This window comes from Salvia miltiorrhiza, chromosome 6 (assembly GCF_028751815.1).
Source record: "Salvia miltiorrhiza cultivar Shanhuang (shh) chromosome 6, IMPLAD_Smil_shh, whole genome shotgun sequence".
In the NCBI taxonomy this organism is placed as follows: Eukaryota; Viridiplantae; Streptophyta; class Magnoliopsida; order Lamiales; family Lamiaceae; genus Salvia; species Salvia miltiorrhiza.
The window spans coordinates 44670645-44695539 of NC_080392.1; the positions used below are offsets into that span (position 1 = coordinate 44670645).

General features: G+C 34.5%; 4 protein-coding genes across 10 annotated transcripts; 1 reads left to right on the plus strand and 3 right to left on the minus strand.

Annotated features, from left to right (window-relative positions):
* Window positions 1–307: 307 nt before the first annotated feature.
* LOC130991027 (putative B3 domain-containing protein Os03g0621600) lies at window positions 308–2500 on the minus strand. The gene is made up of 7 exons (XM_057915228.1): window positions 2355–2500; window positions 1986–2256; window positions 1681–1840; window positions 1297–1325; window positions 1146–1202; window positions 967–1022; window positions 308–862 (listed from the first exon to the last, which is right to left on the minus strand). Exons 1-7 carry the CDS (start codon window positions 2424–2426, stop codon window positions 617–619), a joined length of 891 nt encoding a protein of 296 aa, XP_057771211.1. The 5' UTR covers window positions 2427–2500; the 3' UTR covers window positions 308–616.
* A 738-nt stretch (window positions 2501–3238) lies between these two features.
* On the minus strand, window positions 3239–17940 carry LOC130989883 (B3 domain-containing protein REM13-like). Of its 5 annotated transcripts, none has more exons than XM_057914029.1 (8): window positions 17747–17940; window positions 17538–17659; window positions 17160–17442; window positions 14838–14941; window positions 14453–14735; window positions 14104–14163; window positions 13112–13203; window positions 12566–13018 (listed from the first exon to the last, which is right to left on the minus strand). In XM_057914029.1, exons 1-8 carry the CDS (start codon window positions 17892–17894, stop codon window positions 12773–12775), a joined length of 1338 nt encoding a protein of 445 aa, XP_057770012.1. In that variant the 5' UTR covers window positions 17895–17940; the 3' UTR covers window positions 12566–12772. The 5 variants fall into 5 exon arrangements, with proteins under 5 accessions (XP_057770016.1, XP_057770015.1, XP_057770012.1 ...); XM_057914030.1 differs by having other exon boundaries at window positions 14838–14932; window positions 17747–17909; XM_057914031.1 differs by lacking the exon at window positions 14104–14163 and having other exon boundaries at window positions 17747–17909.
* Window positions 9636–11381, minus strand: LOC130989885 (B3 domain-containing protein REM9-like). Of its 2 annotated transcripts, none has more exons than XM_057914036.1 (5): window positions 11223–11381; window positions 10957–11122; window positions 10476–10544; window positions 10211–10281; window positions 9636–10125 (listed from the first exon to the last, which is right to left on the minus strand). In XM_057914036.1, the coding sequence occupies exons 1-5, from the start codon at window positions 11289–11291 to the stop codon at window positions 9883–9885; spliced, it is 618 nt and encodes a 205-aa protein (XP_057770019.1). In that variant the 5' UTR covers window positions 11292–11381; the 3' UTR covers window positions 9636–9882. The 2 variants fall into 2 exon arrangements, with proteins under 2 accessions (XP_057770019.1, XP_057770017.1); XM_057914034.1 differs by having other exon boundaries at window positions 10849–11122; window positions 11223–11379.
* A 994-nt stretch (window positions 17941–18934) lies between the features above and the next one.
* LOC130989886 (uncharacterized) lies at window positions 18935–24746 on the plus strand. 2 transcript variants are annotated; one of them, XM_057914037.1, is made up of 11 exons: window positions 18935–19371; window positions 20083–20261; window positions 20345–20567; window positions 20647–20788; window positions 20870–21070; window positions 21167–21298; window positions 21490–21618; window positions 22215–22624; window positions 23142–23358; window positions 23482–23672; window positions 23840–24746. In XM_057914037.1, exons 1-11 carry the CDS (start codon window positions 19013–19015, stop codon window positions 24021–24023), a joined length of 2367 nt encoding a protein of 788 aa, XP_057770020.1. In that variant the 5' UTR covers window positions 18935–19012; the 3' UTR covers window positions 24024–24746. The 2 variants fall into 2 exon arrangements, with proteins under 2 accessions (XP_057770020.1, XP_057770021.1); XM_057914038.1 differs by having other exon boundaries at window positions 19236–19371; window positions 20078–20261.
* Window positions 24747–24895: the final 149 nt, after the last annotated feature.

Genomic DNA, 24895 nt, shown 5'->3' on the forward strand with positions numbered 1-24895 from the left:
ATACAAGAACACTCAATCCTACTTTTATTTAAGGTTTTTTTAGGACATTTAAAATATTTACACTCATATAGTATAAGATTCACGTTCTGTTATTTATTTTTCCTAGTTTTAGTTACTTAATAATAATAATAATAATAATAATAATAATAATAATAATAATAATATGTCCTTGTTTTGACTTGGAAGAATGTATCAAATTAATAGTCCTAGAACAATGAATTACAACAAGCTAGGGAAAACATCTACCCTTTTAACATTGAAACAAAAAGATTCATACACAAAGTGATTGATAGTATTTTAAGGCACATAGGAATGAGACGGTCATTACCTAACGACCGTATACTCGGTCATTGTATTTTTTAACTGTCGCAGAGAGCGGACGAAATACAAATTTTTAAAGACCAAAAAACAATTGTTGTTTTTAAAAACGCAGTCGTTAATGTTATATTAACGATCGAAAAAACGGTCCTTAGAGTCGAGAACGACGATACAAAAAACGAAGACACCATATGGTTGTTAAGGAAGATAACATCCGTTTTTTTGTGATCGAAAATTCAGTCGTTAGAGTTGCATTTTCTTGTAGTGGCATATGCTACCACCCTATATACCCACATAATTAAGAAGCTACTTCCTTGACATAGATGACTTGGTCGTCAGGATTGAACTCAAAACTATACGTCTTTCCTTGTACTAACCCATTCGCCTCCCGGAACTCGCGCCAGCCATTCGTTAGTTCTATGGTAGGCCTCCGCCGTTTAGGATACACCGCGACACAAAAGCCATGGCGGTTGCCTTCAAACTCCACCCTCACTTGCCTTTTCATCTCCATATTTGCCGCCCTTGAGAATGCTTGAGGAAGACTCTGAATTTCACAATATTTCAGAGGTTTTAATTTAAATTACTTTTTTTTTTCTTAATTTCTATGATTAATGAATATATATCATGAATCATGATTGGGGATCTTACAATGCTTGAGTTGTGATACGGCTTCATACGAGCTTCAAAGCAGAGCGGGTTGCCCTCTTTGGTAAAACAATTCATTAATTAAAGATCTCGACCATGCATAAATTAATGTTAATTTGAGGAAATGTATATATGTATAAAATTGTAAATTTCAAAGAGATTATTTGGGATAGAAAACTAACCTATTTTTCTCTTGGGAGGCCGTACACTTCCCCTCTTAATCCCACTCTCATTAACATCTGATTTATAATTAACCACATCATATCATAAATAAACCATGCAAATTAATCTGGATAATGAATTTCAGATAAAGAATAAACATAGAAAACTAACCATGGGCGGAACGACTGGGTGGAATCTCCCTTAATTTTCACAAAAACAACACAAATTAAACTCATCATCATCTTCACCAAGAACATCTTCAATATTAATTATTGCAGTTAAAGTTTTGGTTCAACAATTAAGGGATAATTGCATATGAACACACCAACTTTGATCAAAATGATCCATCTTTTACGCTTACTTAGAAAAGTTCAATAAAATACACGAACTTTATTAGTTGTTCAATTTTCTTTAAGTTAAAAAATAATATAGCGTCTACGCGACTCATTGAAAATGGCATGGCATCTACTTGGTGTCTACATAACATCTAGATGATGTCTATGTGGCATATCGATCGGAGTCAAAATTGAACAGCTAACATGTATTTTGTTGAACTTTTTTAGGTAAGCGTCAAAAACGAATTTTGGCCAAAATTGGTGTATTAACCCAAACATAATCACAATAAGTCTAAAAAAGAAGGAAGGTAGAATATACAGCTTGGTCCCTCTTTTCCCCTTCGTCATCCCATTCTCGATTTTATCAACATCCCCTCCACCTGTTTCATAACAAAAAAATATATATATATATATATATATATATATATATATATATATATTCCATATCAAATCATCAAGTAATCAACCCTGCACAACACTAAAAATAAAACATATATCCTTCCAAAAAAAGAAAAAAGTAATTACGAGAGCTCATGGGAGTAGGGTGTTTGGGGCAGCCGTCGCCTCCATAAATGGAAACCCTAAAAGTTGATTCAGCCATGAAACGGAAAGTGAGGAAGTCGAGTTCACCAAGTTGGTTGTCTTTCACGAATTCCGACCAACCATCTGTCATGTAAAAATCCGAACTCAAATTTTTGATCTTCACATCCCAACTTGTTGGGGAATATTCAGTTTCTAGAACTACTGAATGCTGCACAGCTTGTCTGTATTTGGTCATGAACTTTGTTGGTATACACTGTAATGAATTCATGTGAAAATGTTGTGAATGATATACCAAAGAAGAAGAAAGAAGTTAATGAAGATTTTACGTAGTATATATTAATTAATAATTACCAAGTTGGAGGAAAAATCCCCAAGGCATAACATCATGAAGGAAGGAGTTGGGTCTTGAAAAGATGTCACCATTTTGATTTCTACCTTTCAGAAAAAGAAATAGTGTAGCAAATGAGGCCTTTTCTTTTCGTATAGGCGTGGGTTGGAATTGCACAACTCCCTAAGACTAGAGTATATGGAACGTCTCCTATTTCATTCCAATAAATTAAAATAAATTTATTTATTAATTTGGTGACGATTCAGCTGATTTTCCGTGTCAGCTACATTATTATTATTATTATTATTATTATTATTATTATTATTATTATTATTATTACTTCATTCATCTCCAAAACCTTGAGCAATATTTTTTTTCGGGTGTTGTCTCATGAAACATGAACATTTTTCTTATAATGATAATTTTTTTTTTCTTTATTCACATCTTCACTTTTTCACATACCACAATTATAACACACAGAAATACTAATAACTCCTTAAAACTCGTGCTGAAATTAAATTGCTCAAATTAACTTCGCAGGACGGAGGGAGTATTATTATTATTATTATTATTATTATTATTATTATTATTATCATCAAACAAGCATTTTTTTTCTCCCTATTTCTATGAAAGTTTGTATTTCTACTAGCATTGATATTTCTATAGTTTCCTTAGTTTCCTTATTACTATCTTCGTTCATGAGAAATAGTCATAATAAATAACGTCACGAGTTTTTTAATAAAAATAGTTATTGTACGTATTTTGAGTGGAGAAAAGGTCTGACTTAAAAAGTAGTGTTTATAATCATAATTAATTGCATTGTGAGTGGAAAATAAGGTTTTCATGATATTTACCCTAATAGTAATATTTAGGCATATTTCGAGTTTCAAACCATACTTTATAGGAGTAAAGGAAAGCAGTCATCAACTTCGAACAAGAAGATTCATGAAAATAGCAAAAACAACATGAACTGCAGCAAAAGATAAAAACAAGAAATCAGTGGCATGCAATGCAGCTGAATCGTCATCACTTTCGTTGCTTCACTGCCTTGACATAGATGACTCGATCGTCGTCACTCTTCATCTCAAACGAGTAGATTTTCCCATAAAGTAAGCCATTCGCCACCCGGAAGTCGAACCAGCCCTTCCCCACGTCCACCCTACCGGCCTTCTGCGGCCGAAGCGCCGCCGCAAAACATCCGCCGCCGCGCCCTTCATACTCCAATCTCACCTTCCCCACTTTCATGTTCCCCTCCTTGTTCGAGAACTTTTTGGGAAGACTCTGAATCGATTAAACCAATATCATCAGATTGTTTCAGACATCATTAATCAATATGTGGGTTGAGGATCTTACGATTCTTGATTTGTGGCGCGCCTTCAGACAAGTCTCGAAGTAGAGCACTGGATTGCTCTCGCCGCCGCCGCCGCCTGCTTTTCTCACGTTCGACTCAACCAGTGGAATCTCCCTTTTGCAGCAGCTGGTTTCGTAGATGACAACATTCAACTCGGATTCCGCAACCACAGAGAAAACAAGAAATTCTCCGAATTTGAGAGCAGCATCTTCCGCAAACTTCTCCCAACCATTGGTGAAGCAAAACAAGCCATCATTCATTCGCTCCACTCTCACATTCCATCTTCTTCCAGAATCATCCACTCTCAGCTTCACATTTTCAGGCAGAGTTAACTCATATTTTCTCAAGAAATTAGGCGGCAAACGCTGCATCGAATCGATACCATTTTGAATCAATCAATCCAAACCAACAGCTAAATAATATTGAATAATGAGAGAATAATGGCTTGTTTAATTTACCAGTAGCTTACTGTAATCCACGTTGCTGAGAACCTTGAAAAATGAGGGCGTTTCGTTGGATCTTCTAGACATTGGATTTTGGGGTTCTTCTGTTTTTCCTCTTCGTGTTTTCTTATATTTGAGTTTATGGCCGTCCGTTGATTTCCTTCTCTGATCTTAGGTCATTAATTAATACGGTGAAGTATTTTCTTGTATACTCTTCCGTCTCCCAAATAACTTTCTGAGAGGGAGGGTCACTGGATTTTAAGACGAAATTATTGAATAAATTGGAATTGTTGAAAAAAATATTATAATTAATATTAGTGTTGCCCGTGTTTTCGCATGAGGAACACTTTTTCTTATAGCATCTACAATGCGATACATTAGCTCTGTAAGTGACGCTATAATTTCCATTTTCATTTAATTTCATTTAATCTCCATCGGACTGCATGGTGCCGTAGAGACGTGCTCCGGCTTCAGGATCTCAATGAATGTAAGCTTTCTTCTTCGGCTTCTTTTGCCTAGTAGGGCTTTTCGGCAGACCAGACCAACGGCGTAAACAATTTCGTAAAATTGTGACACAAATTGGACGAATTGGTGAGCACGTCGCTCATCGTCACTTGAGTCGGAGGAAGATGATGATGAATAAGTCATTTTGCTAGAAAGAAGAAGAGAGTATAGGGAAGAAAAATGAGGTGTGATTTGTATTAAAGTTGAATGGTGTATTCATAGATATTGAAAGAGAGAATTTTTTTTGCCAAAAGAGACATTGGCACAGCTTAAAAAAAAAAAAAAAAAAAAAAAGTTCGAAATGTTAGCATAAAACGATCAAATTTTCAATTTTTTTTAAATGGGCTCATGTTCATGCGCCACATATAATCGCTTCCCGTGCTCGATCGACACCAACGACCGTGTCCAGCATGAGTCCGTGCGGCACGCCAGCGGCAACCCCTCTTTCTTCGTCAGCTCGGTCCGACACTAAAACATCCGCGCTGCGAATGCTCTTATCTATCTATATATATATAAAAGTAAAATAAGCTCTATCCTACGTGGCATCATATAATCATTCTATTCTAATTTTCCTCAATTCTCATTCATTCTTATTTTCTCTAAATTTTTAATCAAGTAAAATAAGCTATATCCTACGTGGCGTCATAGAATCATTCTATTCTAATTTTCCTCAATTCTCATTCATTCTTATTTTCTCTAAATTTTTAATCAACAAATTTCTATATATCTAATTTCGAACCTATTCCAACTCCACGTGTGATATTGTTACGCTAAATTAGGGGAGTTACCAAAACATATAAGACTTAAAAGACTTTATTATCCTTATTAAAAAGAACGAACATGTAAAATTGCTTCTAATATGATCCGTTGGATTAAGCTAATCTAAAGGTTAAAAATCTTTCTCATTTCTCACAACATATGAGTTTCTCAAAAGAACTTTTCCCTATATATATATATATATATATGTATATATATATATATATATATATAAAAGCAAAATAATTCTAATTTTTCTCAATTCTCATTCAATCTTATTTTTTCTAAATTTTTAATCATCAAATCTATATCTAATTTCTTATGCATTAATTATATCCCAATCATATATATCTAATTTCCACGTTTGAGCTCCAAGGAAAGACTAAATGGAATCAGCACATTTCTTATTTTATTTACTTCAACCTATCATCTTTATCTTTTTCTCTTGATTTTAATTATTAACATGTATTTGATCAACATCACAATTATTAACAAATTATAGATAAACTCAAATTCTTAGATAAATCCTATCAAAGGTAGAATTCTTTGTCAAATTAACTATCTTATATTTCATCTATAAAAAGGTGTATAATTATTTTTATATCTTTAACGTGAACTATTCTCATCGATTCTGCTTTTCTTCTCTCGGTTCTGCTTTCTTTCTCCGCTGCTCTACCGGTTGGCAAGTTGAAGTTTCTGCTCTCTTTCTACGTAGAGGTATTTATTCAGCCCTTAACCTTTTGTTAGGTTATTAGAGTTGTGACTGAGGATTAAGAGATAGTTGTTGGAGCGCTATATCTATGTATGATTATGTATTATGCGTAGAATTGTGCGAATTCGTTTGTTGATTTCTGCTGAAGATTCCAACAATAATACCATAGCTAATATTTCCAACGTTAGCCGAGAAGTAAAAAGTGAAGAATGGCTGAAACCCTGCTTTAGTGAAAACAATTAAAGAAATGAAAAACAAGATGAGGAAATATACTTTACATTTTTTTCAATATTTAGAACTAATGCAATGTATAAATATATTCTTATTTGCAGATGCAATATATTCATTATGGGTTGCTAGACAAAGGAGGCGAACTATTATGTTACGCAACGTAGATTACTCAAACATTAGCGAAGGTATAAGATAAATTATATATTATTATTTTATAATTCATGGAGTTTGTTTAAGCCAATTTAGCAAGCCATTATGACTCGACCTAATAAATCTTCTGAATTTTTTACAGATCTCAAATACTCATCATATATTGCTAGACAACGAAGACGTCATATCCTATCGAGAAAAAGGAATAGACCACTACAAAACAACATTGTTATCTGGATTCATACAGGTAAATAATAATAATAATAATAATAATAATAATAATAATAATAATAATAATAATAATAATAATAATAATAATAATAATAATAATAATAATAATACTTTTTTAGAATTATTATAACATTTGTATAATAAATAACATAGAATAGTATAAACTGAAGTAGTAAATTGATTAACAAAATTCATTTATTATTATGTTATTAAATTCAATTGCAACCATAAAGTCAAATTATACATTTTATAAATACAGAATCTATTAATTCAGTTAGTAATACCAATTAAACACACGTTTAGAATCTTTTAATTTTTAATCTATTTATTGTTCTTTTTTTTTTCTTCCAGATCCTTATTATAATTTCACTAAGGGTAAAATATTATATTCAAACAAAAAATAATTATAATAAATAATTTTTTATTTTTGCAGCTAACATCAATCTTTTGTTAAACAAAATGGTTATTTACATGTAGTAATACTTATTGATCCATTTAATAAGCTTTGCAATGGCACTAGGCTGATAGTAACTCAACTTGGAGAACGTGTAATTAAAGGCAAACTCATTTAAGGAAAAAATGCGGGCAAGAAGTTTCCCATAGCTAGAATGATTATGAGTCCATCAGATTTCGCTAAATTTCCAATTCGATTTCAGAGAAGGCAATTTCCTGTGAGTGTTTGTTTTGCTATGACAATAAATAAAAGCCAGGGACAATCTCTTTCAAATGTATGATTATACCTACTGAAACCAGTTTTTAGTCATGGACAACTCTACGTGGCAATCTCAAGAGTTACTAGAAAGAGAGGTCTAAAGATTTTAGTATGTGATGAGAGTGGTCATACACAAGACACGACAACTAACGTTGTGTATGATGAAGTTTTCGATAGATTATGAGGTAATTGCAAATTTAATATTTTATTCAATCTTTAAAAGCTTTAAGTCATTACCGATATTATTTAAAATATTTTTTTTCTTATATTTTGCTAGGCTGATTTGATATGTGTGTGCTGCTTGTGCTTGGAGGGAAGAAATGTGCAATAAATCCCATCATATTTCTTCATGTTCATAGGTAAAATATGTTATATGAGGATGGTTGAGCCGGGTCGGTTTAGGGACGATGGTTAGGCCGGAATTCTTGAAACTGACCTTCCAGCTCCTCTTTCCTTTCCTTTTTGTTTTCGTTTTAGACGAGTACTCTTTTTCCCTTCTACGGTTTTTCCTACTAGATTTTCCGTAAAAGGGTTTTAACGAGGCTCGACCCTTAGTCTGCTTCTTTTTTGCTTTCAAGGGTTTCTTAGGTTTTTCTTTTCTTTTATATATAATCGCATTATAATAATATGTTATATGAGGATGGATATATTTCATCTTTTACTCTATCATGTTTCGGCTTGGGACTTCGGAGTTTGCTTTATTTTTTATTTATTTTTTTGAGGGGGGATAGAAGTTGATTTTTAAGCATCGGAAATTTCTAAAATCATCATAATCAGATTGTATTGGTGGAAATGTCTAAGAAATAGTTTCTTACACTTAGCTTATGAGTTGAGAGGATTGTTTGAGTAAATATTAGTAAAAATGTATTTAGTTAACATCTTAATTTTACTTTAAAACAAATTTATTTAATGCTTTATTTTAGTAAAAAAAAATCATCAAATAAAAAATATATTGAATAATTATAAATATTTATATGTTTTCATATATTCCCGTCGATTTTCGACGGGTTACCGACTAGTTATTATTATTTTGAAATATAGAAATTGGTAAACAACAATAATTGAAATATGTATCAAAACTTTGATGTCAACTAGTAATTTATAAATTAAGAAGCTTTTAACTTCAGTCAATTTATATTATTTATATAATTGATTTTGCATATTTATTACTTATATAGTAAAATAGACTATACGTCATCTTATAAATCATTCATAATGTATTTTTGAAAAATATTTCATTCATTATTATTATAAATCATACTCATAATTCTCTTCAATATCATAGTACTTAATTATTTTTTTTAAGGCCTAAATGCAGCTAAATAGCCAAACTAACATCTTTTTCGCGTTCTGCATTAATATTAAGTTTTGTAAATCAAGTCAAAATCTTTTGTAATTTGTTTGCTGTACGACTCTCCAAAGATGTCAAAAATATTACAGGCTCCTTTCTTTTCAACTTTAAGAATGTTAGATTTCCATCACTTCATATTATTATTTAGTGGATATATTCTGATAGCAATTAATTAGTTGGTTTGACATATCTTTTTAAACTAATAAACTTTCTTTCCTGTTTGGTGACATTTAATTCATGAAGATGTGCACCGGTCCCAAATAGATTTTAGGTTAAATCAGAAAAGTATCTCGATTACATATATATTATCATTACTGAAAATAATTTTTTCATTAATTTTACTTCCCCTCGTCATTTAATATTACAGATTAAGTGAAAATATTATACGAATTTCCAGTTTCATGCCCTAAAATTAAGCAGCCACTATACATAAATCGAACAAGAAGATCCATGCAGATTAAGGTGCAGTCTTTTTTTTTTTGGATAAATTTACAGTATTAGATAAAGAAATTAATATGCGATCTTTATTTCCGTACATGCTATCCATTTTGATGTAAGTAATTAGGACCGTAAACAAACTAAGCTGCTCGCGAATTATTCTGAGCTCGGCTCAAAAAAAGTTCGTCCAAGTTCGTTTAGAGAAGTTTGATAAATAAACAAACCAAACTTGAGCTTGCTATAGTATTTAGCTCGTTAGCTCGTGAACAAGTTCGTTAAGTGATTCAGCTTGAAAAAAATATAAATTATTAGTAGATACAACTTATATTTATCAACTAAAATTAATTAATTACAACTGTATTAACTTTGCGATTCGACTTGGTTTGATCACACCCCTACACGTAATGCGCAACTAACACAATATAATCAATAGAAAAACTATACTATATAATATAAATCATCTAGCAAAAGGTCCAAAACCCATTAATCCTTCAATAAAACAAAAAAATCAAAACCCATTAATCATACTTTGAGACACAAAAACCACATTAATCACACTACGCAGCACATACACCTAGTCCCTTAATTCCCGTCGCAGGAAGAAGCTGCACAAAAACAACACAAAACCCTAAACCCTAATTATGGCGACGAAAACTAGCTTCGTCGCCATCACTATACTTCCTTGACATAGATGACTTCCTCGTCGGGATTGAATTCAAAACTGCACGAATCTCCGGGCTCTAAGCCGTTCGCCACCCGGAATTCGGGCCAACCCTTCCCCAGGTCGACCCGATAGTTCTCCGGCCGAGCATCCACCGCAACAGACACGCCACAGCGGCCGTTGCCTACGTACTCCATCCTCACTTGCTTTTTCACCTTCATATTTGCCGCCTTTGAGAATTTCTGAGGAAGATTCTGCATTTTCACAACATTTCTTAGGTTTTTTTAATTCTTCATTCCATGATTAATCGATAAAATTTGTGATGGTTGAGGAACTTACAATTCTTGTTTTGTTATACGGCTTCAAACAAATTTTAAAGCAGAGTGGGTTGCCCTCTTTGAATTGTGCTCCTTTTTCACACACACATATATATATAACCACTCATTAATGATCTCAACAACCATCACCAACAAGAATCAAATCGTTTACTCAAAATGTAAAGCTTCAGCACTGTGTGTTTGTGTGTTTTTCAAGAAATACAAATATATTTGTGTATATATTTGCAAATTTTGGATCACATATTTCAGACATAATAGAAAACTACCTCCTTTCCTCTTGCAAGGCCGTCTTCCCCTCCTAATCCCACTCTCATCCTCATCAACAACTCTGCGACCTGTACGAGCTAATTGTTAAAATAGGATCGTACAATCACTGTTTTCAGAAAAATTACTATACGTTACAGAATTTGAAAATGAGGGCTACAACTTCCATTTTTTTACATTTACACCCTTATTTCAGGCCGCGATGGAAGCTAGAGTCCCTATTTTCAAATTTCGTAATATATAGTCCTTAATTTCAAATTCCGTAACACTTACGATCCTGTTTTGACAATTAGCTCAATTCTATACCATACATAACACTAAAAAAAGCAACAAAATCCATCCAAAAAAAGAAGAAAAGAGGATGAAAGTAATTACGAGAGTTCATGGGAGAAGTAAGGTGTTTTGTGCAGTCATCGCCTCTGTAAATGGAAACCTTGAAAGCTGATTCAGACATCAAACGGAAAGTGAGGAAGTCGCGCTCACCAAGTTGGTTGTCTGTCACGAATTCCGACCAACCATCTGTCATGTAAAAATCCGAATTCAAGTTTTTGATCTTCACATCCCAAAGTGTTGGGGAATATTCAGTTTCTAGAACTACTGAATGCTGCACAGCTTGTCTGAATTTCGTCATGAACTTTGTTGGTATACACTGCATTAATTATAAGTATATATGTGCAAATTAATTTATCAAAGAAACAAAGAAAGAAATGAAGATGACGAGAAAAAGGATATATGAAAAATTGTATTACCAACATGGAGGAGAAATCCCCTCGGCAAAACATCATGAAGGATGCACGTTGATATTGGGATCTCGGCATTGTGAGAAATGATTATTGATGAACATGGAAACGATGGGATAAATAGAGCATTTTATTATGTTGTTGAAAATGTGATTTTATCCGATTTGATTTTGGGCCTATGGGCTTTCCCTTAGTGACGTGAATTGGAGGAAGTCACTTATTTGTGACTGTAGAACTATACGAACTATTTTTGTTCACATAAATTAATCGTATATAACACTAGTGTGTAACCCGTAAAAATTCGACGAGTAATTATTTTAATTATTTTTATGATTATAATAGATGAAACAATTTTTATATCAGAATAATATATCTGAATTTGATATGAAAATAACGGTTTTACTACCCGTTCTCATCATAAAATTGTAGTTGTACGTATTAATTAATTATTTCACACATGCATACATAAATTTATAAAGATAATCAATGAATAGTAAAATCTTGTATGTACAATATTATGAATATAAATTATGAAAATTTTTGAGATCCCGTTCTAAATTATTTTGTAAGTGGATTAGAACTTATGTCAGTGTGAATCCAGTTTAGTGTTATACCCCACAAGTATATGTAATTAGTCAAGGCAAACTAATTTCACAACTTAGATACTTCAGTCATTACCAATAGATTGACATGCATCTATTTAAAATGTGAACTTACTTTATTTTGTAACAAATTATCTATGTGATCTTCTGTGATCGTCGACCACCACATAATTTTAAAATCTTGGACATAATGCAATATAATTAATAAATAAAATATAGCAAATCATGTGATAAAATTATAATTTCTCATAAATTAGGAAATAAGATTTTCACAAATATACAAACATCTTAAGTTAGTATACTTTGCAGTATATATAACTCTCTAACATAACTTGTTGCTGGGGATGTAGCTCAATTGTCAGAGCATTAAAAAAAACATAACTTGTTGCTTTATGTGGCTACCATCGGAAATTGTGGTTAGTTTCTTTGGAACTTCAGCTCTGTGGATTGTAGTATTTAAATTTGGAGAAAGTGTGTCCGAATTGAATTTGTGTTTGATTTGATGGGGGCGACAATTCCTCTGAATCATATTAGTTAAATAATTTTGGTAGAATATGGATTTAATTAATATGGGCAATTTGCTCAAAAGATAAAATGCAAATTTATGATTCAATTTTATAAAAGTTGATAAGATTTGGGAAAATCCCTTTATAGAATCCGACAGGAATATATCCAACATATTGTTATGAGATTGTTGAGCATGCATCCTCGTAAGTAATTCTTGTACTGGATTTTCTAACATATTTGGAAGAAGAATAAAAAAAAAAGGAATTAGCACACGAGCATAACTTACTACACTTGATAAAAATCCTCAAATCACTCGACACCCTAAAACATAGAAAACAATATTAGTATATGCATTAACCCAATATCTCAAACCTTGGGCATTAACCACGTACGATTAGGCCAACTCACACACGCATTTGATACACTGAATAATATGCTTATGTTATGCCATTAAGAAGCTACTCGGTTGACATAGATGACTTGGTCGTCGGGATTGAACTCAAAAGAGTAGATTTTCCCCACCACTAAGCCATTCGCCTCCCGGAATTCACGCCAGCCCTTTGCTAGGTCTATCGTAGGCCTCGGCGGCCGATGAGACAACGCAACACATAAGCCACGGCGCTTGCCGACATACTTCACCCTCACTTGCTTTTTCACCTTCATATTTGCCGCCCTCGAGAATGCACGAGGAAGACTCTGAATTTCACAATATGTCAAAGGTTTTACTTTTTTTTTTTCTTTCTATGAGAATAATCAATAAATAAGGTTTGTGATGGGTGAGGATCTTACAATTGTCCACCTGTGATACGGCCTCAGATAAGTTGCAAAGTAGAGTGGGTTGCCCTCTTTCATAAAACAATTTCTTTTGCGCGCCTTTCCTCCTTTTTTCACATATATATAACCCCCTCATCAATGATATATCTCAACAATCATTTTTATTAAAAAAAAAGAAAAAGAAGAAGTATAAGATCTCAAAATTAACCATATATTACCTTCATATATTACCTTCGTCTACAAAAAATAGTCCTAGTAAAGAATAACACGAGTTTTAATAAAAATAATTTTTGTATTGTTAGTGAAAAAAGGGTCTCATTTAAAAAGCAATAATGTCATATATCCGGAGAAAATATGATTAAATACCTTAAAAAATAAATTTTTTGGTTCAATATAAAAAGAATGTAGTTAGTTTTCATGTTTTCTCTACATTGTAATTTTTTCGTAATCTTTTAATAACCTTTTTAATTTTTATTATTTTTAAAGTACAAAAAAGATAATAAAAATTAGAAAATTTGTTTAATAATTACAAAAAAAATACAATGTAGATAAAACAATTAAACTAGCTAAATTATTTTTAAAATTTAACTAAATTTGTTAAATAAATCAATTTTTTAAAAGTATTTATCCTTTTTTTTGTCCGGACAAATTTTGACCAAATAGCACTACTATTTAAAAAGTAATGTTTATAACGATAATTAATTGTATTGTGAAGAAGAATATGGCCCACTATATGATAGATAGTTCCTGAAAATTGAAAGATATTAATTTTTGTGGACATCCCAAAATAACAAAAATAAACTATTTTTTGTGGACGGACGGAGTACATAAATTACAATCAGAGTTTAGGACCCATAAAACTAAACATCACCCACCAAGAAATCAATCGTTTACTCAAAATGTCTAGTTTCAGCAATGTGTGACGCTTGTGCTTGTGTTTATCAGGAAATATTTATATGTATATATTTGCAAATTTCGACCAGATATTTCAAACATAGAAAACTAACCTCTTTTTCTACTGGAAGGCCGTACCCGTATACCTCTCTTAACCCCACTCTCATCAGCATCTGTTTTAGAGCCACAAATTATACCATATCAAATTATACCATATCAAATTATACCACAAATTATATGCAATCATATATATATATATAGCATCAATCATCCATATATATATAGCTCTCCATTCTCATTTTATACAATACACACACAATAAATTAACAACCTTCCACATAAAAAAAAAAATAAATCAGCATTGTGTGTGTGTTTCAGGAAAAAAAGAAAAAAAGAGGCAGATTTTGATGAGGTATATATTTCAGATAAAGAAGAAGTAGAGTAATTCAGAACTTAACTAACCTTGAGCATTCAATTGAAGCAGTGGAATCTCCCTTTTACAACAGCTAGTTTCATAGATATCGACATTCATTTCGGATTTGGCCAGCAACGAGAATACCAGAAACTCTCCGAATTTGAGAGCAGCATCTTCCGCAAATTTCTCCCAACCATTCGTGAAGCAAAACAACCCATCATCCATTCGCTCCACTCTCACATTCCATCTTCTTCCCGAATCATCCACTCTCAGCTTCACATTTGCAGGCAGAGTTAACTCATATTTTCTCAAGAAATGAGGCGGCAAACGCTGCATCCATCAATTAATACCATTTTGAATCAATCAATCCAAACCAACAACTTCATAATGAATTATATAATATATGAGTGTAATGGCTAATTATTTAATTACCAGTAGCTTAATGTAATCCACGTTGCTGAGAACCTTGAAAAATGAAGGCGTTTCGTTTGATCTTCCAGACATTGGGTTTGGGGATTTCTTCTCTTCTTCCAAAACTTAAATGCAACATAGAATACGAAAAGTCAGTGACATTGCAAGAAAATTGATTTTGAGTAAGTTTATTTTACCCTTTTTCGCAGTCGCCGGCGAAGAAGTTGGAGGCTGCTGCTGGGCTTCTGGTTTTGGAGAGAAATGGGAGTTGTAGGAGAAAGAGTGATGGGTGGTAGGGGAGGGGTGCAGGGATTTGAATGGTCTCGCACTTGCATGGATGCCAAGTGCCATCTTCTTAGCTCAGGCTTTCTTGCAAAAGATCTTACTAATTTGTTTCAATAATGGAAACTTACTTAATTATCTAAATAAATAAAAATAAATTTTACTTAACAATTTTAAACTTAAACTAATGACTTCTTAGAAAAAAAGAGATTTGTTTACTTCAACATAATCACTTAAATTAGGCCTCATCTAAACTTGTTAACGTTAAAGACGTCTGCGATGGAGGACTCGAACTCAGCATATCAGATCTTCAGCATTAATCTCTTACCACTAGACCAACACACGTGCACTCTCTTTCGGCTATATTACAAATCCATTCATATTTTACAGTTTTAAATCGTAATTATTTTAATTGTGTTTATAATTATAATAGATCAAATTATATTTCATATCAGAATGATACATCTGACTTTGATATGAAAATAACGATTTTACTACTAGTATTACGTATTAACTATTCACACATGCATATTTAAATTTTATAAATATAATTAGTGAATAGTAAAACCTTGTATATATGCACAATATTATTAATATAAATTATGAGATAACAATTTTTCGAGACCTCGTTCAAAATATTGTCAGTCATTTCAAACTTGCGTCACTCTTAATCCAGTTTCAATGTTAAGTATCTTTAATTAGCCAATGCAAGCTAATTTCACAACTTAGATACTTCAGTCATTACCAATCGATTGCTCTGGTCTATATCTAAAATGTAAACCTACTTTAGTCTACAACAGATTAATAAAAAACGGAAACAACACGAGCATAACATACTACACTTAATCAAAAATCTCAAATCAGTCGACACCCTAAAACATAGAAAACAATATTAGTATATATATGTAGAGACACTTAACGTTGTGATGTTATTAAACACACACGATTATCTCAGAATGAAAATTTGCAGTTAGCCATTAATATTCAAACAAGAAGATCCATCCATTAAGTCATTCATAACATTTGATACACTGAATAGTATGCTTATGCTGCCATTAAGAAGCTACTTCATCGACATAGATGACTTGATCGTCGGGATTGAACTCAAAAGAGTAGATTTTTCCCTCCATTAAGCCATTCGCCTCCCAGAATTCACGCCAGCCCTTTGCTAGGTCCGTCCGAGGCTTCCGCGGCCGATGATACAACGCGACACAGAAGCCACGGCGGTTGCCTACATACTCCACCCTCACTTGCTCTTTCACCTTCATATTTGCCGCCTCTGAGAATTCTTGAGGAAGATGCTGAACCTCACAACATTTTTGAGGTTTTAAATTAATTTTTCTTTCCATGATTAATCAATAAAGTTTGTGATGGTTGAGGAACTTACAATTCTTTTTTTGTTATACGGCTTCAGATAAATTTCAAAGCAGAGTGGGTTGCCCTCTTTGATAAAGCAATTTCTTTTGAACGCCTTTCTTCCTTTTTTTCACATGTAACGCCTCGTTATCATTAGTGATATATCTCAATATATAATCCTCTTTATACAAAAAAAAGGGGTTTGAAAAATAAAATCACAAATTATTTTGAAATTATGTGACTTTTAAAGTGTAACAAATTGAATCACCGTCTTTTGAATTTTTGCAGATCCATTAATATTTCATCCCCCAATTTTTTTTTATTGTCAAATTGTTGCTTTGAGTTTATGTAGATTAGTTCGCCGAGTAATATTTATGTTACGGCATCGTCTGTAATAAAATTGTTGAATATTGAAAATTAATTATTGTGCAAATATATGATACAACTTTTTATAACTTGAGGAATTTTTTAATTGAAATTATATGAAACAAAGGCATTCAAGCCTCACAAAAAAGACATCGTCTTTACTAATTCACGTAAGTTCAAATTCAGCACTCCGACGATCGAAGAATTGGGGATCGAATTACAAAAATTAAAAAGATGATGATTTAATTGGCCACGCTTAAAAAAAAACAAGAAAAATGCAGATTTTAATTTGATGTATATATTTCAGATAAAGAAGAAGTAGAGTAATGCAGAACTAACCTTGAGCATTCAATTGAAGCAGTGGAATCTCCCTTTTGCAACAGCTAGTTTCATAGATGACAACATTCAACTCGGATTTCGCAACCACAGAGAAAACCAGAAATTCTCCGAATTTGAGAGCAGCATCTTCCGCAAACTTCTCCCAACCATTCGTGAAGCAAAACAACCCATCATTCATTCGCTCCACTCTCACATTCCATCTTCTTCCAGAATCATCCACTCTCAGCTTCACATTTTCAGGCAGAGTTAACTCATATTTTCTCAAGAAATGAGGCGGCAAACGCTGCATCGATCAATTAATACCATTTTGAATCGATCAATCCAAACCAGCAACATAATATTGAATAATCTGAGTATAGTGGCTAATTATTCAATTACCAGTAGCTTAATGTAATCCACGCTGCTGAGAACCTTGAAAAATGAAGGCGTATCGTTTGATCTTCTAGGCATTGGGTTTGGGGATTTCTTCTCTTTTTGTTCTTCTTCGTTTTTGCAAATTACTTAAATGCAACATAGAATACGCAAGTCAAATGAATATAATAATTTTTGCAGAAATTGATTTTGAGTAAGTTTGAGGCTGATGTTACCCTTTTTCGCAGTCGCCGGCGGCGAAGAAGTTGGAGGATGCAGCTCGCCTTTTGGTTTTAGAGAGAAATGGGAGTTGCATAAGAAAGTGTGATGGTGAGGGTGCAGGGATTTGAATGGTCTCTCACGTATATTGATGCCTAGTGGCATCTTGTTAGCTTAGGCTTTCTTGCAAAAGACCTTATTAATTTGTTTCAATAATTGAACCTTACATAATTATCATATAATAAATCTAAATAAATAAAAATAAATTTTATGTAATAATTTTAGGACAAATAGCACCAAAATCCCTATAGTTTCCCCGAATTTGCATTTTTTCCGTGACTTTTAAAATTCTTGTTAAAATCTTTGAACTTAATTCCGTTTCTCGTTTTTTCCATAAAATTGATCGGCAATATAACTAATGCTGACATGGCTGTCGGAAAGCCACGTAGGATTAAGTTTCCGGTGAAGCAAACGACGTAGTTTTATGCCTATTTAGGGAATTAAATGCAATCCAATCGAAAAATTGAGGGTAAAATCAAAAAATTGAGGGCAAAATCAAATTAGGGTTCTTGAGAAAAACACACCCAATACATGTCTTCGTCTTCATCATCCCGTCGAAACTTCGCCTCCGCCACCGCCATCTGTTACCACTGCTCTCTCCGACCTCAAATCTCTTCTCCACCTCTCTGCCACCGCCCTCTCTGATCCCTCCCAACACCAATCCACGCAGAAACCTCCACCGCCGCTGCTACCTTCGTCCCCTGCCCTTTCAACACTAACCACCGAGTGCACCGATTTCAATGAAGAACCTTGGCCGGAAGCTGTCGCACTGAATTTTATTCGGTTTCTTCCGTCGGAGATTTGGGCAATTCGTGGTGAAATTGAATCATGGGGCGGTGGTTTCTCCGTTGCTTACTCTTTGAGAATTTTGCTTGCGATTCTGACGGCGATGACAGAAAATGAATAAGAAGGGACTGTTCAATCGTGTATAAAACGACGACGTTTTGGTCCTAATTTAATGACTCAGCGCAAGTTTTCCACATAAGTGACACGTCAGTGCAATTAGTTGCCGGAAAACGTCATTAAGGAAAAAACGAGAATCAAAATTAAGTTCAAGAATTTTAAAAATGCGAATTCGATGAAACTATAGGGATTTTGGTGCTATTTGCCCATAATTTTATAACTTAAACTAATGACTTCTTAGAAAAAAAATACAAAACCGGCATGTTAAACCCCACGGCGGCCGTTTCCCCTAAACCCTCTTTTCCCGACCATCAGCCACCATGCGGCACCTCCTCACCGCCTTGCGCCGCCCTCTCCGCCCCTGCGCCATTCTCCAAAGGGCGAATTACAAGCCGCAGAATCCCCAGCCGCCTCCTTCCCCGCCGTCGCTGCCGAAGCCCCCGAAGAAGCCAGTGAGTTTCTCCCTGCACGGGGAGTCGTGGTCGGACGACTATAACTGGATGTCGCAGCTCAGCGACAAGGTGGCGATGCGCCACATGGACGTCTACATGGAGCAGGAGGAGAAGTACACCGAAGCCGTCATGTCCGACACCGATCGCCTCCAGTCCAAGCTCCATTCCGAGATGGCCTCCCGCTTCGCCGCCGACCTCGCCACTCCTCCCCTCCGTTGGGGTCCTTGGTAATCTCAATGCTCCGCTTTCTATTGCGTATTATTACCCTAGCTGTTTCGTTGATTGTTCAGAAATTTAGTTGCTGGCTTTTGATTATGTGATCTTATCACATTGCTGTAGTTACGGCGTTGGATAGGGGGAAAATTGAGAAGACGAGAGGAATTTAATAAAATTATTTATCTGTGCATGATTTACACTACAGAACTTGAAATCTTACTTACATATGTAGGAAGAAGATAAATTGAAACTTAATAATGAACACTTCAAGAGAAATCTTAGCTGTAATGCTCTGTTAGACAGAACAACTTGAACAAGTAATTTTCTGAGATGTAAGAGAGAAAGTTGGATTGATGGTATTATTGTTACTCTTAGTAGGAGTGAGTTGGCAATATGGAGTGTGCTCGTTTAATTCTATCAACAGTGCCATGTGATGCAATTAGATAGTTTTTGGGGAAGGAAAATCCTCAATGAAGCAATAATATTTGGAAAGAAAAGATTTTTGCTGGGTAGCAAATGAGTAGAAGTCTTTTGCTTGGTAGTCGATATATGAACTTGAACACATGTCATTCTCTCGATTATCCTTCGTCTCCGCAGCCTGATATTTTTGTATTTTGAGTTTATTTTTGTGTTGGTGAGAGTTGTGATAGTGTTATGCTTCTTGAGTGTTTTCCGAAGCTGGAGACTAATGGCTTGTATCGCTTTGTTTGTGGTCAGCACAGGTTGTACTACAGGCGGGTTGAAGAAGGAATGCAATACCCGGTATTATGTAGGAGACTGGCTAGTCTTAATGAAGAGTTTATTTCTAATAAATCTCCATCAGCTGGCTTTGATTTCATGTCTGGAAAGAAAATTGAGCAGAAGCTGCTTGACTACAACAAAGAAGCTGAAAGATTTGGAGGTATAATTTTGTTTTTTCATTAGTCTGTACATCTTGCTACTTCGATTGACATTCTAGAAATTTGTATGTATTCTTGTTAACAGGTTATGCCTATGAAGAACTATCAGAAGTCTCACCTGATCACCGATATCTTGCATACAGTATGTATGACAAGGATAATGACCACTTCAAACTATCTGTCAGAGACTTGAATAGTGGGTCGCTTTGTATTAAGCCTCAAGCTGACCGGGTTTCCGGTATAGCTTGGGCTAAAAATGGGCAAGCATTACTGTATGCTGTTACAGATGATAAGAAGAGACCTTTTAGGTTTGTATTGCTGAATATAGAAAGCTTTCCCTAACTCTATTGGGTCTTTGGATATAAATTTGACAATTTATTCTCTCAGGATCTACTGTAGCATGCTTGGTTCGGATACTGAGGATGTAATAATTATGGAGGAACCTCAAGAAAACGTCCATCTGAACATAAGGCACACCAAAGACTTCCAGTTTTTGACTGTAAACGCATTCACGACCCAGTCATCAAAAGTATGCCTACTAATGTATTTTAAATTCCCCATTGAATACATGAAGTTGAGCTGGATTCATATATTTTTTACCCACTGTTAGGTCTTTCTACTAAATGCAGCCGACCCTTTATCTGGAATGACGCTTGTATGGGAAGGCGAACCAAATGTCCATTGCATTATTGAGCATCACCAAGGATACCTCTACCTCTTTACAAATGCCGCTTTGCAGGGGCAACTTGTTGATAACCATTACCTTTTGTGTAGTCCTGTTGCTTCTTCATGTAGTCCAAGGAATTGGCAGGTTAACATATTTTGTAATTAATCAGATAACCATAGATATATACATTTATAAGTCTCTCAGAGTTTATCCTTTAGTCCTTTTTATTATCTTTTGCAGAATGTTTTTGCCCATGACCAGCAATTGATTATTGTAGATGTCGATTTCTGCAACACACATTTGCTACTTATAGTGAGAAATGGGCGAAAATATGAATTGTATTCTCTTTCTTTACCTTTAGGTAATGACAAGGTAATGCAGTCATCTGATCTTTTGATACATATCAATAAATTTGAACTCTTCTGTTTGTACGTCTCCATTGAAAATACTATATCCAGTTGCTTGCTTCTCTCTCATGAGAACAAATTTATAAGCTCTTATATTTAGTGTAGAGTTTACATAATATTAGTGGCACTGCAGTGTCTTATGTAATGAACTTACAGGTTGGAGCTCTTCTCAAAGATTTCAATCCACAGAGCTTGCCTCTTCCAGATCATGTAGCCCAAATATTACCTGGAACGAATTATGACTTCTATTCTTCAACCATGCGCTTTACAATAACATCACCTGTGGTATGCAAGTGACTTCATGATTTCTGTATTCTGCTTTACATTATTTTGTTGTGGTGAAATTTGCTATTGTGTAATTGTTATATATTTTTCTAGGTTGTCTTAATAATATTGTTAACATGCTCTGTTCTTGCTAAACCTAATTCAGAGATCATAAAATACTTTAGATGAAATTTGCCTTCTCGATGTTGCTTTGATGTATTCCGCAGGATGCTTACTAGTTATTGTGAACATTTCTACGCATAGGTTTTGAATTGGTAGTTGTGTTACCAATAACCAAGTATAAATCAAATACTTTTTCTGGCATCCTGACCTTTCTCCAAACTTCCTGATGTAGGAATGTCAGAGAAGGATGTGTTCTGCAAAATGTTGTAATGCTTGTTGCATGATTGGAAATCTTTGCATTCACAGCCCCTTGACTAGTTATCTCTAGAATACTAGAATAATAGTGTAGCATGAAGTGGAGTTGTTAGCAATTTTCTCATTATTCTCTGTTTGGGTGTTGAAGTGTGTTTAGATGCATAGAATTTTATGCTCTGCTATATCTATTTCTCTCTTGTATTACGTGTGTGTGCATTAACTTCCTTTCACCTTTCCAGATGCCAGATGCAGTGGTTGATTATGATTTGCTAAATGGAAAATGGACTATTATACAGCAGCAAAACTTGCTTTATGAACGTACACGTGTTTTATATGGCTCGTCAGCTGCTGTAAGCAGTAGTAAAAAGACATCTATATCGAAAAATATCATTGTCAATAATGCTGAAGATGATAGGGCATGGAATGACCTCTCTGAGTATTATGCTTGTGAAGAATTTGATGTTCCTTCACATGAAGGGGTTTCGGTTCCACTTACGATACTATATTCACGCCACAAGAAGAAAACTGGGGAAAATCCCGGATTACTTCATGGACATGGAGCTTATGGTGAGATACTCGACAAACGATGGCGAAATGAGCTCAAAAGCCTTCTTGATCGTGGTTGGGTTATTGCTTATGCTGATGTTAGGTTTGTTGTGCATATCTTCATATATTTGGCTGAATGCATATATATATATATATATATGTATGTATATATAGGGTAGTGATAGTTCCTACAAATCATATAATGCATATACATTATATGCATATTTGGCTGAATGCATATATATACATATCTTCTAATCTATCCAGTAGGACTATTTCATAGTGAGATAGTTCCTACATATCATCTCCAGAAAAAAAGATGGATTTTGCTTCTAATGAAATATTATGATTGCCATTGTCTCTGGCTACTTTTGTGGTCTTAATGTATGAATGAATATACATCTCATCTACGGTCCATGTGTACAATTTTAAAGTAGGTCTCTCCCTCCATTCTATTTTTGAGAAACTTCACATCCCATCATCATAGTTAATCCATGAGGACCACTTTCTGAAGGGTTCGTGAAAATTCTTATCTGTAGGAAGACAGTTTTGTTCTTTAAATTTTACATGAATTTGCAAAGGCTTTCATATCTCTGACTAGTTCAGTGCTTAATTTCCAGAGGTGGAGGTGGTGGAGGTAGAAAATGGTTTTATGATGGCAGGAGAACTAAGAAGCTCAATTCTGTTAAGGATTATATATCTTGTGCTAAGTTTCTAATAGAAAGGGAGATTGTTGGAGAAACCAAACTGGCTGGCTGGGGATACAGTGCTGGAGGATTGTTAGTTGCTTCAGCTCTTAATTTTTGTCCAGATTTATTTCGAGCTGCTGTTTTGAAGGTGGATAAACTCAATGACATCTTTTGTATTTTCCAATTCTAGTTTGAAGTCTGAAATTCTTTGTGTTTCTTGTGCGGGAGTTTACAAATATCCATAACCAGAGTTTTGTGACTTCACATTTAGGTACCGTTTCTAGACCCAACACACACCCTGCTGCTACCTATCTTACCACTTACACCTAATGACTACGAGGAGTTTGGATACCCTGGCGATATTGAAGATTTTCGGGCCATCCGTGAATTTTCTCCCTATGATAATATCCGGAAAGATGCATTATACCCTGCTGTTCTGGTGACATCATCTTTCAGTACGAGGTAATTTTGTGACTATTTCTTTGCTGGAGTATATAGCATCAATACAGACCCTTTTTCGAAACCATGCATCGATGCAAACTTGATATGTACTTATTCTGCATTAAGAACTTGGTTTCGCGATTTCCTATGATCATGTAGCAATTAGATTGCATGTTTGTATTTATCAGGTTTGGAGTCTGGGAAGCAGCAAAATGGGTTGCACGAGCGAGGGAGTATACTGTTCATGACCCTAGGCGTCCGGTACTTCTTAATTTAACAACTGATATAGTAGAGGAGAACAGATACTTGCACTGCAAAGAGGCAGCACTGGAGACTGCTTTCCTTATCAAGTTCGTAGATGATCAGTCATGATCAGGCGGATCATTCATACAGCTTCGCCTCTCATCAGTGTAACGACTAAAGCTAGGTCGAGGCAGATGCCATGTTTTACTATCTTTTCCTTGCACTGCTGCACCTCAGATGGGAGACTTGTTCTTCCCAAGTGGAAATCTGACTTAGAGCATCCGCAATGGGGTTACATGATAGCTTACATGATAGCTTACTTTATGATGGGGGGACCACATGATGTAAAGATGCTGCAGTGGGGTTACATGATAGCATTAGTTTTATAAAGAGAAGAAAAAGTTAAAAAAAAAAAATTGACCGTGTGAAGAGCTACACGATAGAACGTGTAGTCCTTGTGTAACCATCTCCCGCAACGGTTACACGATAGCACATTTACACGATAGCCCTATCGTGTAATGGCTATCGTGTAACCATTGTGAATGCTCTTAGCATGCGCCATACGTTGGACGTTGGAAAGGAGCTTTATCTCGATTAAGCGAATCATGGAAAGGTCTCATGGCGCATGGGCGGGTGGTCTGTTCTTTTTCGTGACATCGCCAGCAGCGCTACGCTGCTTTTATTGCAACAGAATTTATAAAGTATGTGCTCTTTTGTACTTGAAACCAGCAATGCTCATTGACCTAAGCTTATATAAAGGTCATGGCAATCATGTGCAGTTTTGCTTTACAATCCATTATTCCACAAATATTGCTTCTCCATCTATACAATTGAAACATTTGAGTTCACAGATTTGCTGCTGTTACTTTTTTTCTTTTGTATGCTTTATGCCACCACTTTTACAGGTTCATAACATAATTTGATGCCAGTATTGTAATAGTAAAGTTTGATTGAATTATTTGTTTGTAGTTTTGTTCCTGTAGAGGAAAAGTTGAGGTTCA

What these genes read in the sequence shown, in the direction of transcription:
- LOC130991027 (XM_057915228.1), bottom strand. Translation starts at nt 2,426, where the DNA reads ATGGTGACATCTTTTCAAGACCCAACTCCTTCCTTCATGATGTTATGC. An exon ending in CCCTACTCCCATGAGCTCTC is followed by an intron (nt 1,841 to 1,985) that starts GTAATTACTTTT and finishes GTTATGAAACAG; the next exon opens with GTGGAGGGGATGTTGATAAA. An exon ending in ACCCAGTCGTTCCGCCCATG is followed by an intron (nt 1,203 to 1,296) that starts GTTAGTTTTCTA and finishes ATTATAAATCAG; the next exon opens with ATGTTAATGAGAGTGGGATT.
- LOC130989885 (XM_057914034.1), bottom strand. Translation starts at nt 11,291, where the DNA reads ATGCCGAGATCCCAATATCAACGTGCATCCTTCATGATGTTTTGCCGA. An exon ending in GGGATTTCTCCTCCATGTTG is followed by an intron (nt 11,123 to 11,222) that starts GTAATACAATTT and finishes TAATTAATGCAG; the next exon opens with TGTATACCAACAAAGTTCAT. An exon ending in GCCTTGCAAGAGGAAAGGAG is followed by an intron (nt 10,282 to 10,475) that starts GTAGTTTTCTAT and finishes TGTGTGAAAAAG; the next exon opens with GAGCACAATTCAAAGAGGGC.
- LOC130989883 (XM_057914029.1), bottom strand. Translation starts at nt 17,894, where the DNA reads ATGCCACTAGGCATCAATATACGTGAGAGACCATTCAAATCCCTGCAC. An exon ending in TGGATTACATTAAGCTACTG is followed by an intron (nt 14,736 to 14,837) that starts GTAATTAAATAA and finishes TGATGGATGCAG; the next exon opens with CGTTTGCCGCCTCATTTCTT. An exon ending in GCCTTCCAGTAGAAAAAGAG is followed by an intron (nt 13,204 to 14,103) that starts GTTAGTTTTCTA and finishes ATGTGAAAAAAG; the next exon opens with GAGGAAAGGCGCGCAAAAGA.
- LOC130989886 (XM_057914037.1), top strand. Translation starts at nt 19,013, where the DNA reads ATGCGGCACCTCCTCACCGCCTTGCGCCGCCCTCTCCGCCCCTGCGCC. An exon ending in TTCGAGCTGCTGTTTTGAAG is followed by an intron (nt 23,359 to 23,481) that starts GTGGATAAACTC and finishes CTTCACATTTAG; the next exon opens with GTACCGTTTCTAGACCCAAC. An exon ending in ACATCATCTTTCAGTACGAG is followed by an intron (nt 23,673 to 23,839) that starts GTAATTTTGTGA and finishes TGTATTTATCAG; the next exon opens with GTTTGGAGTCTGGGAAGCAG.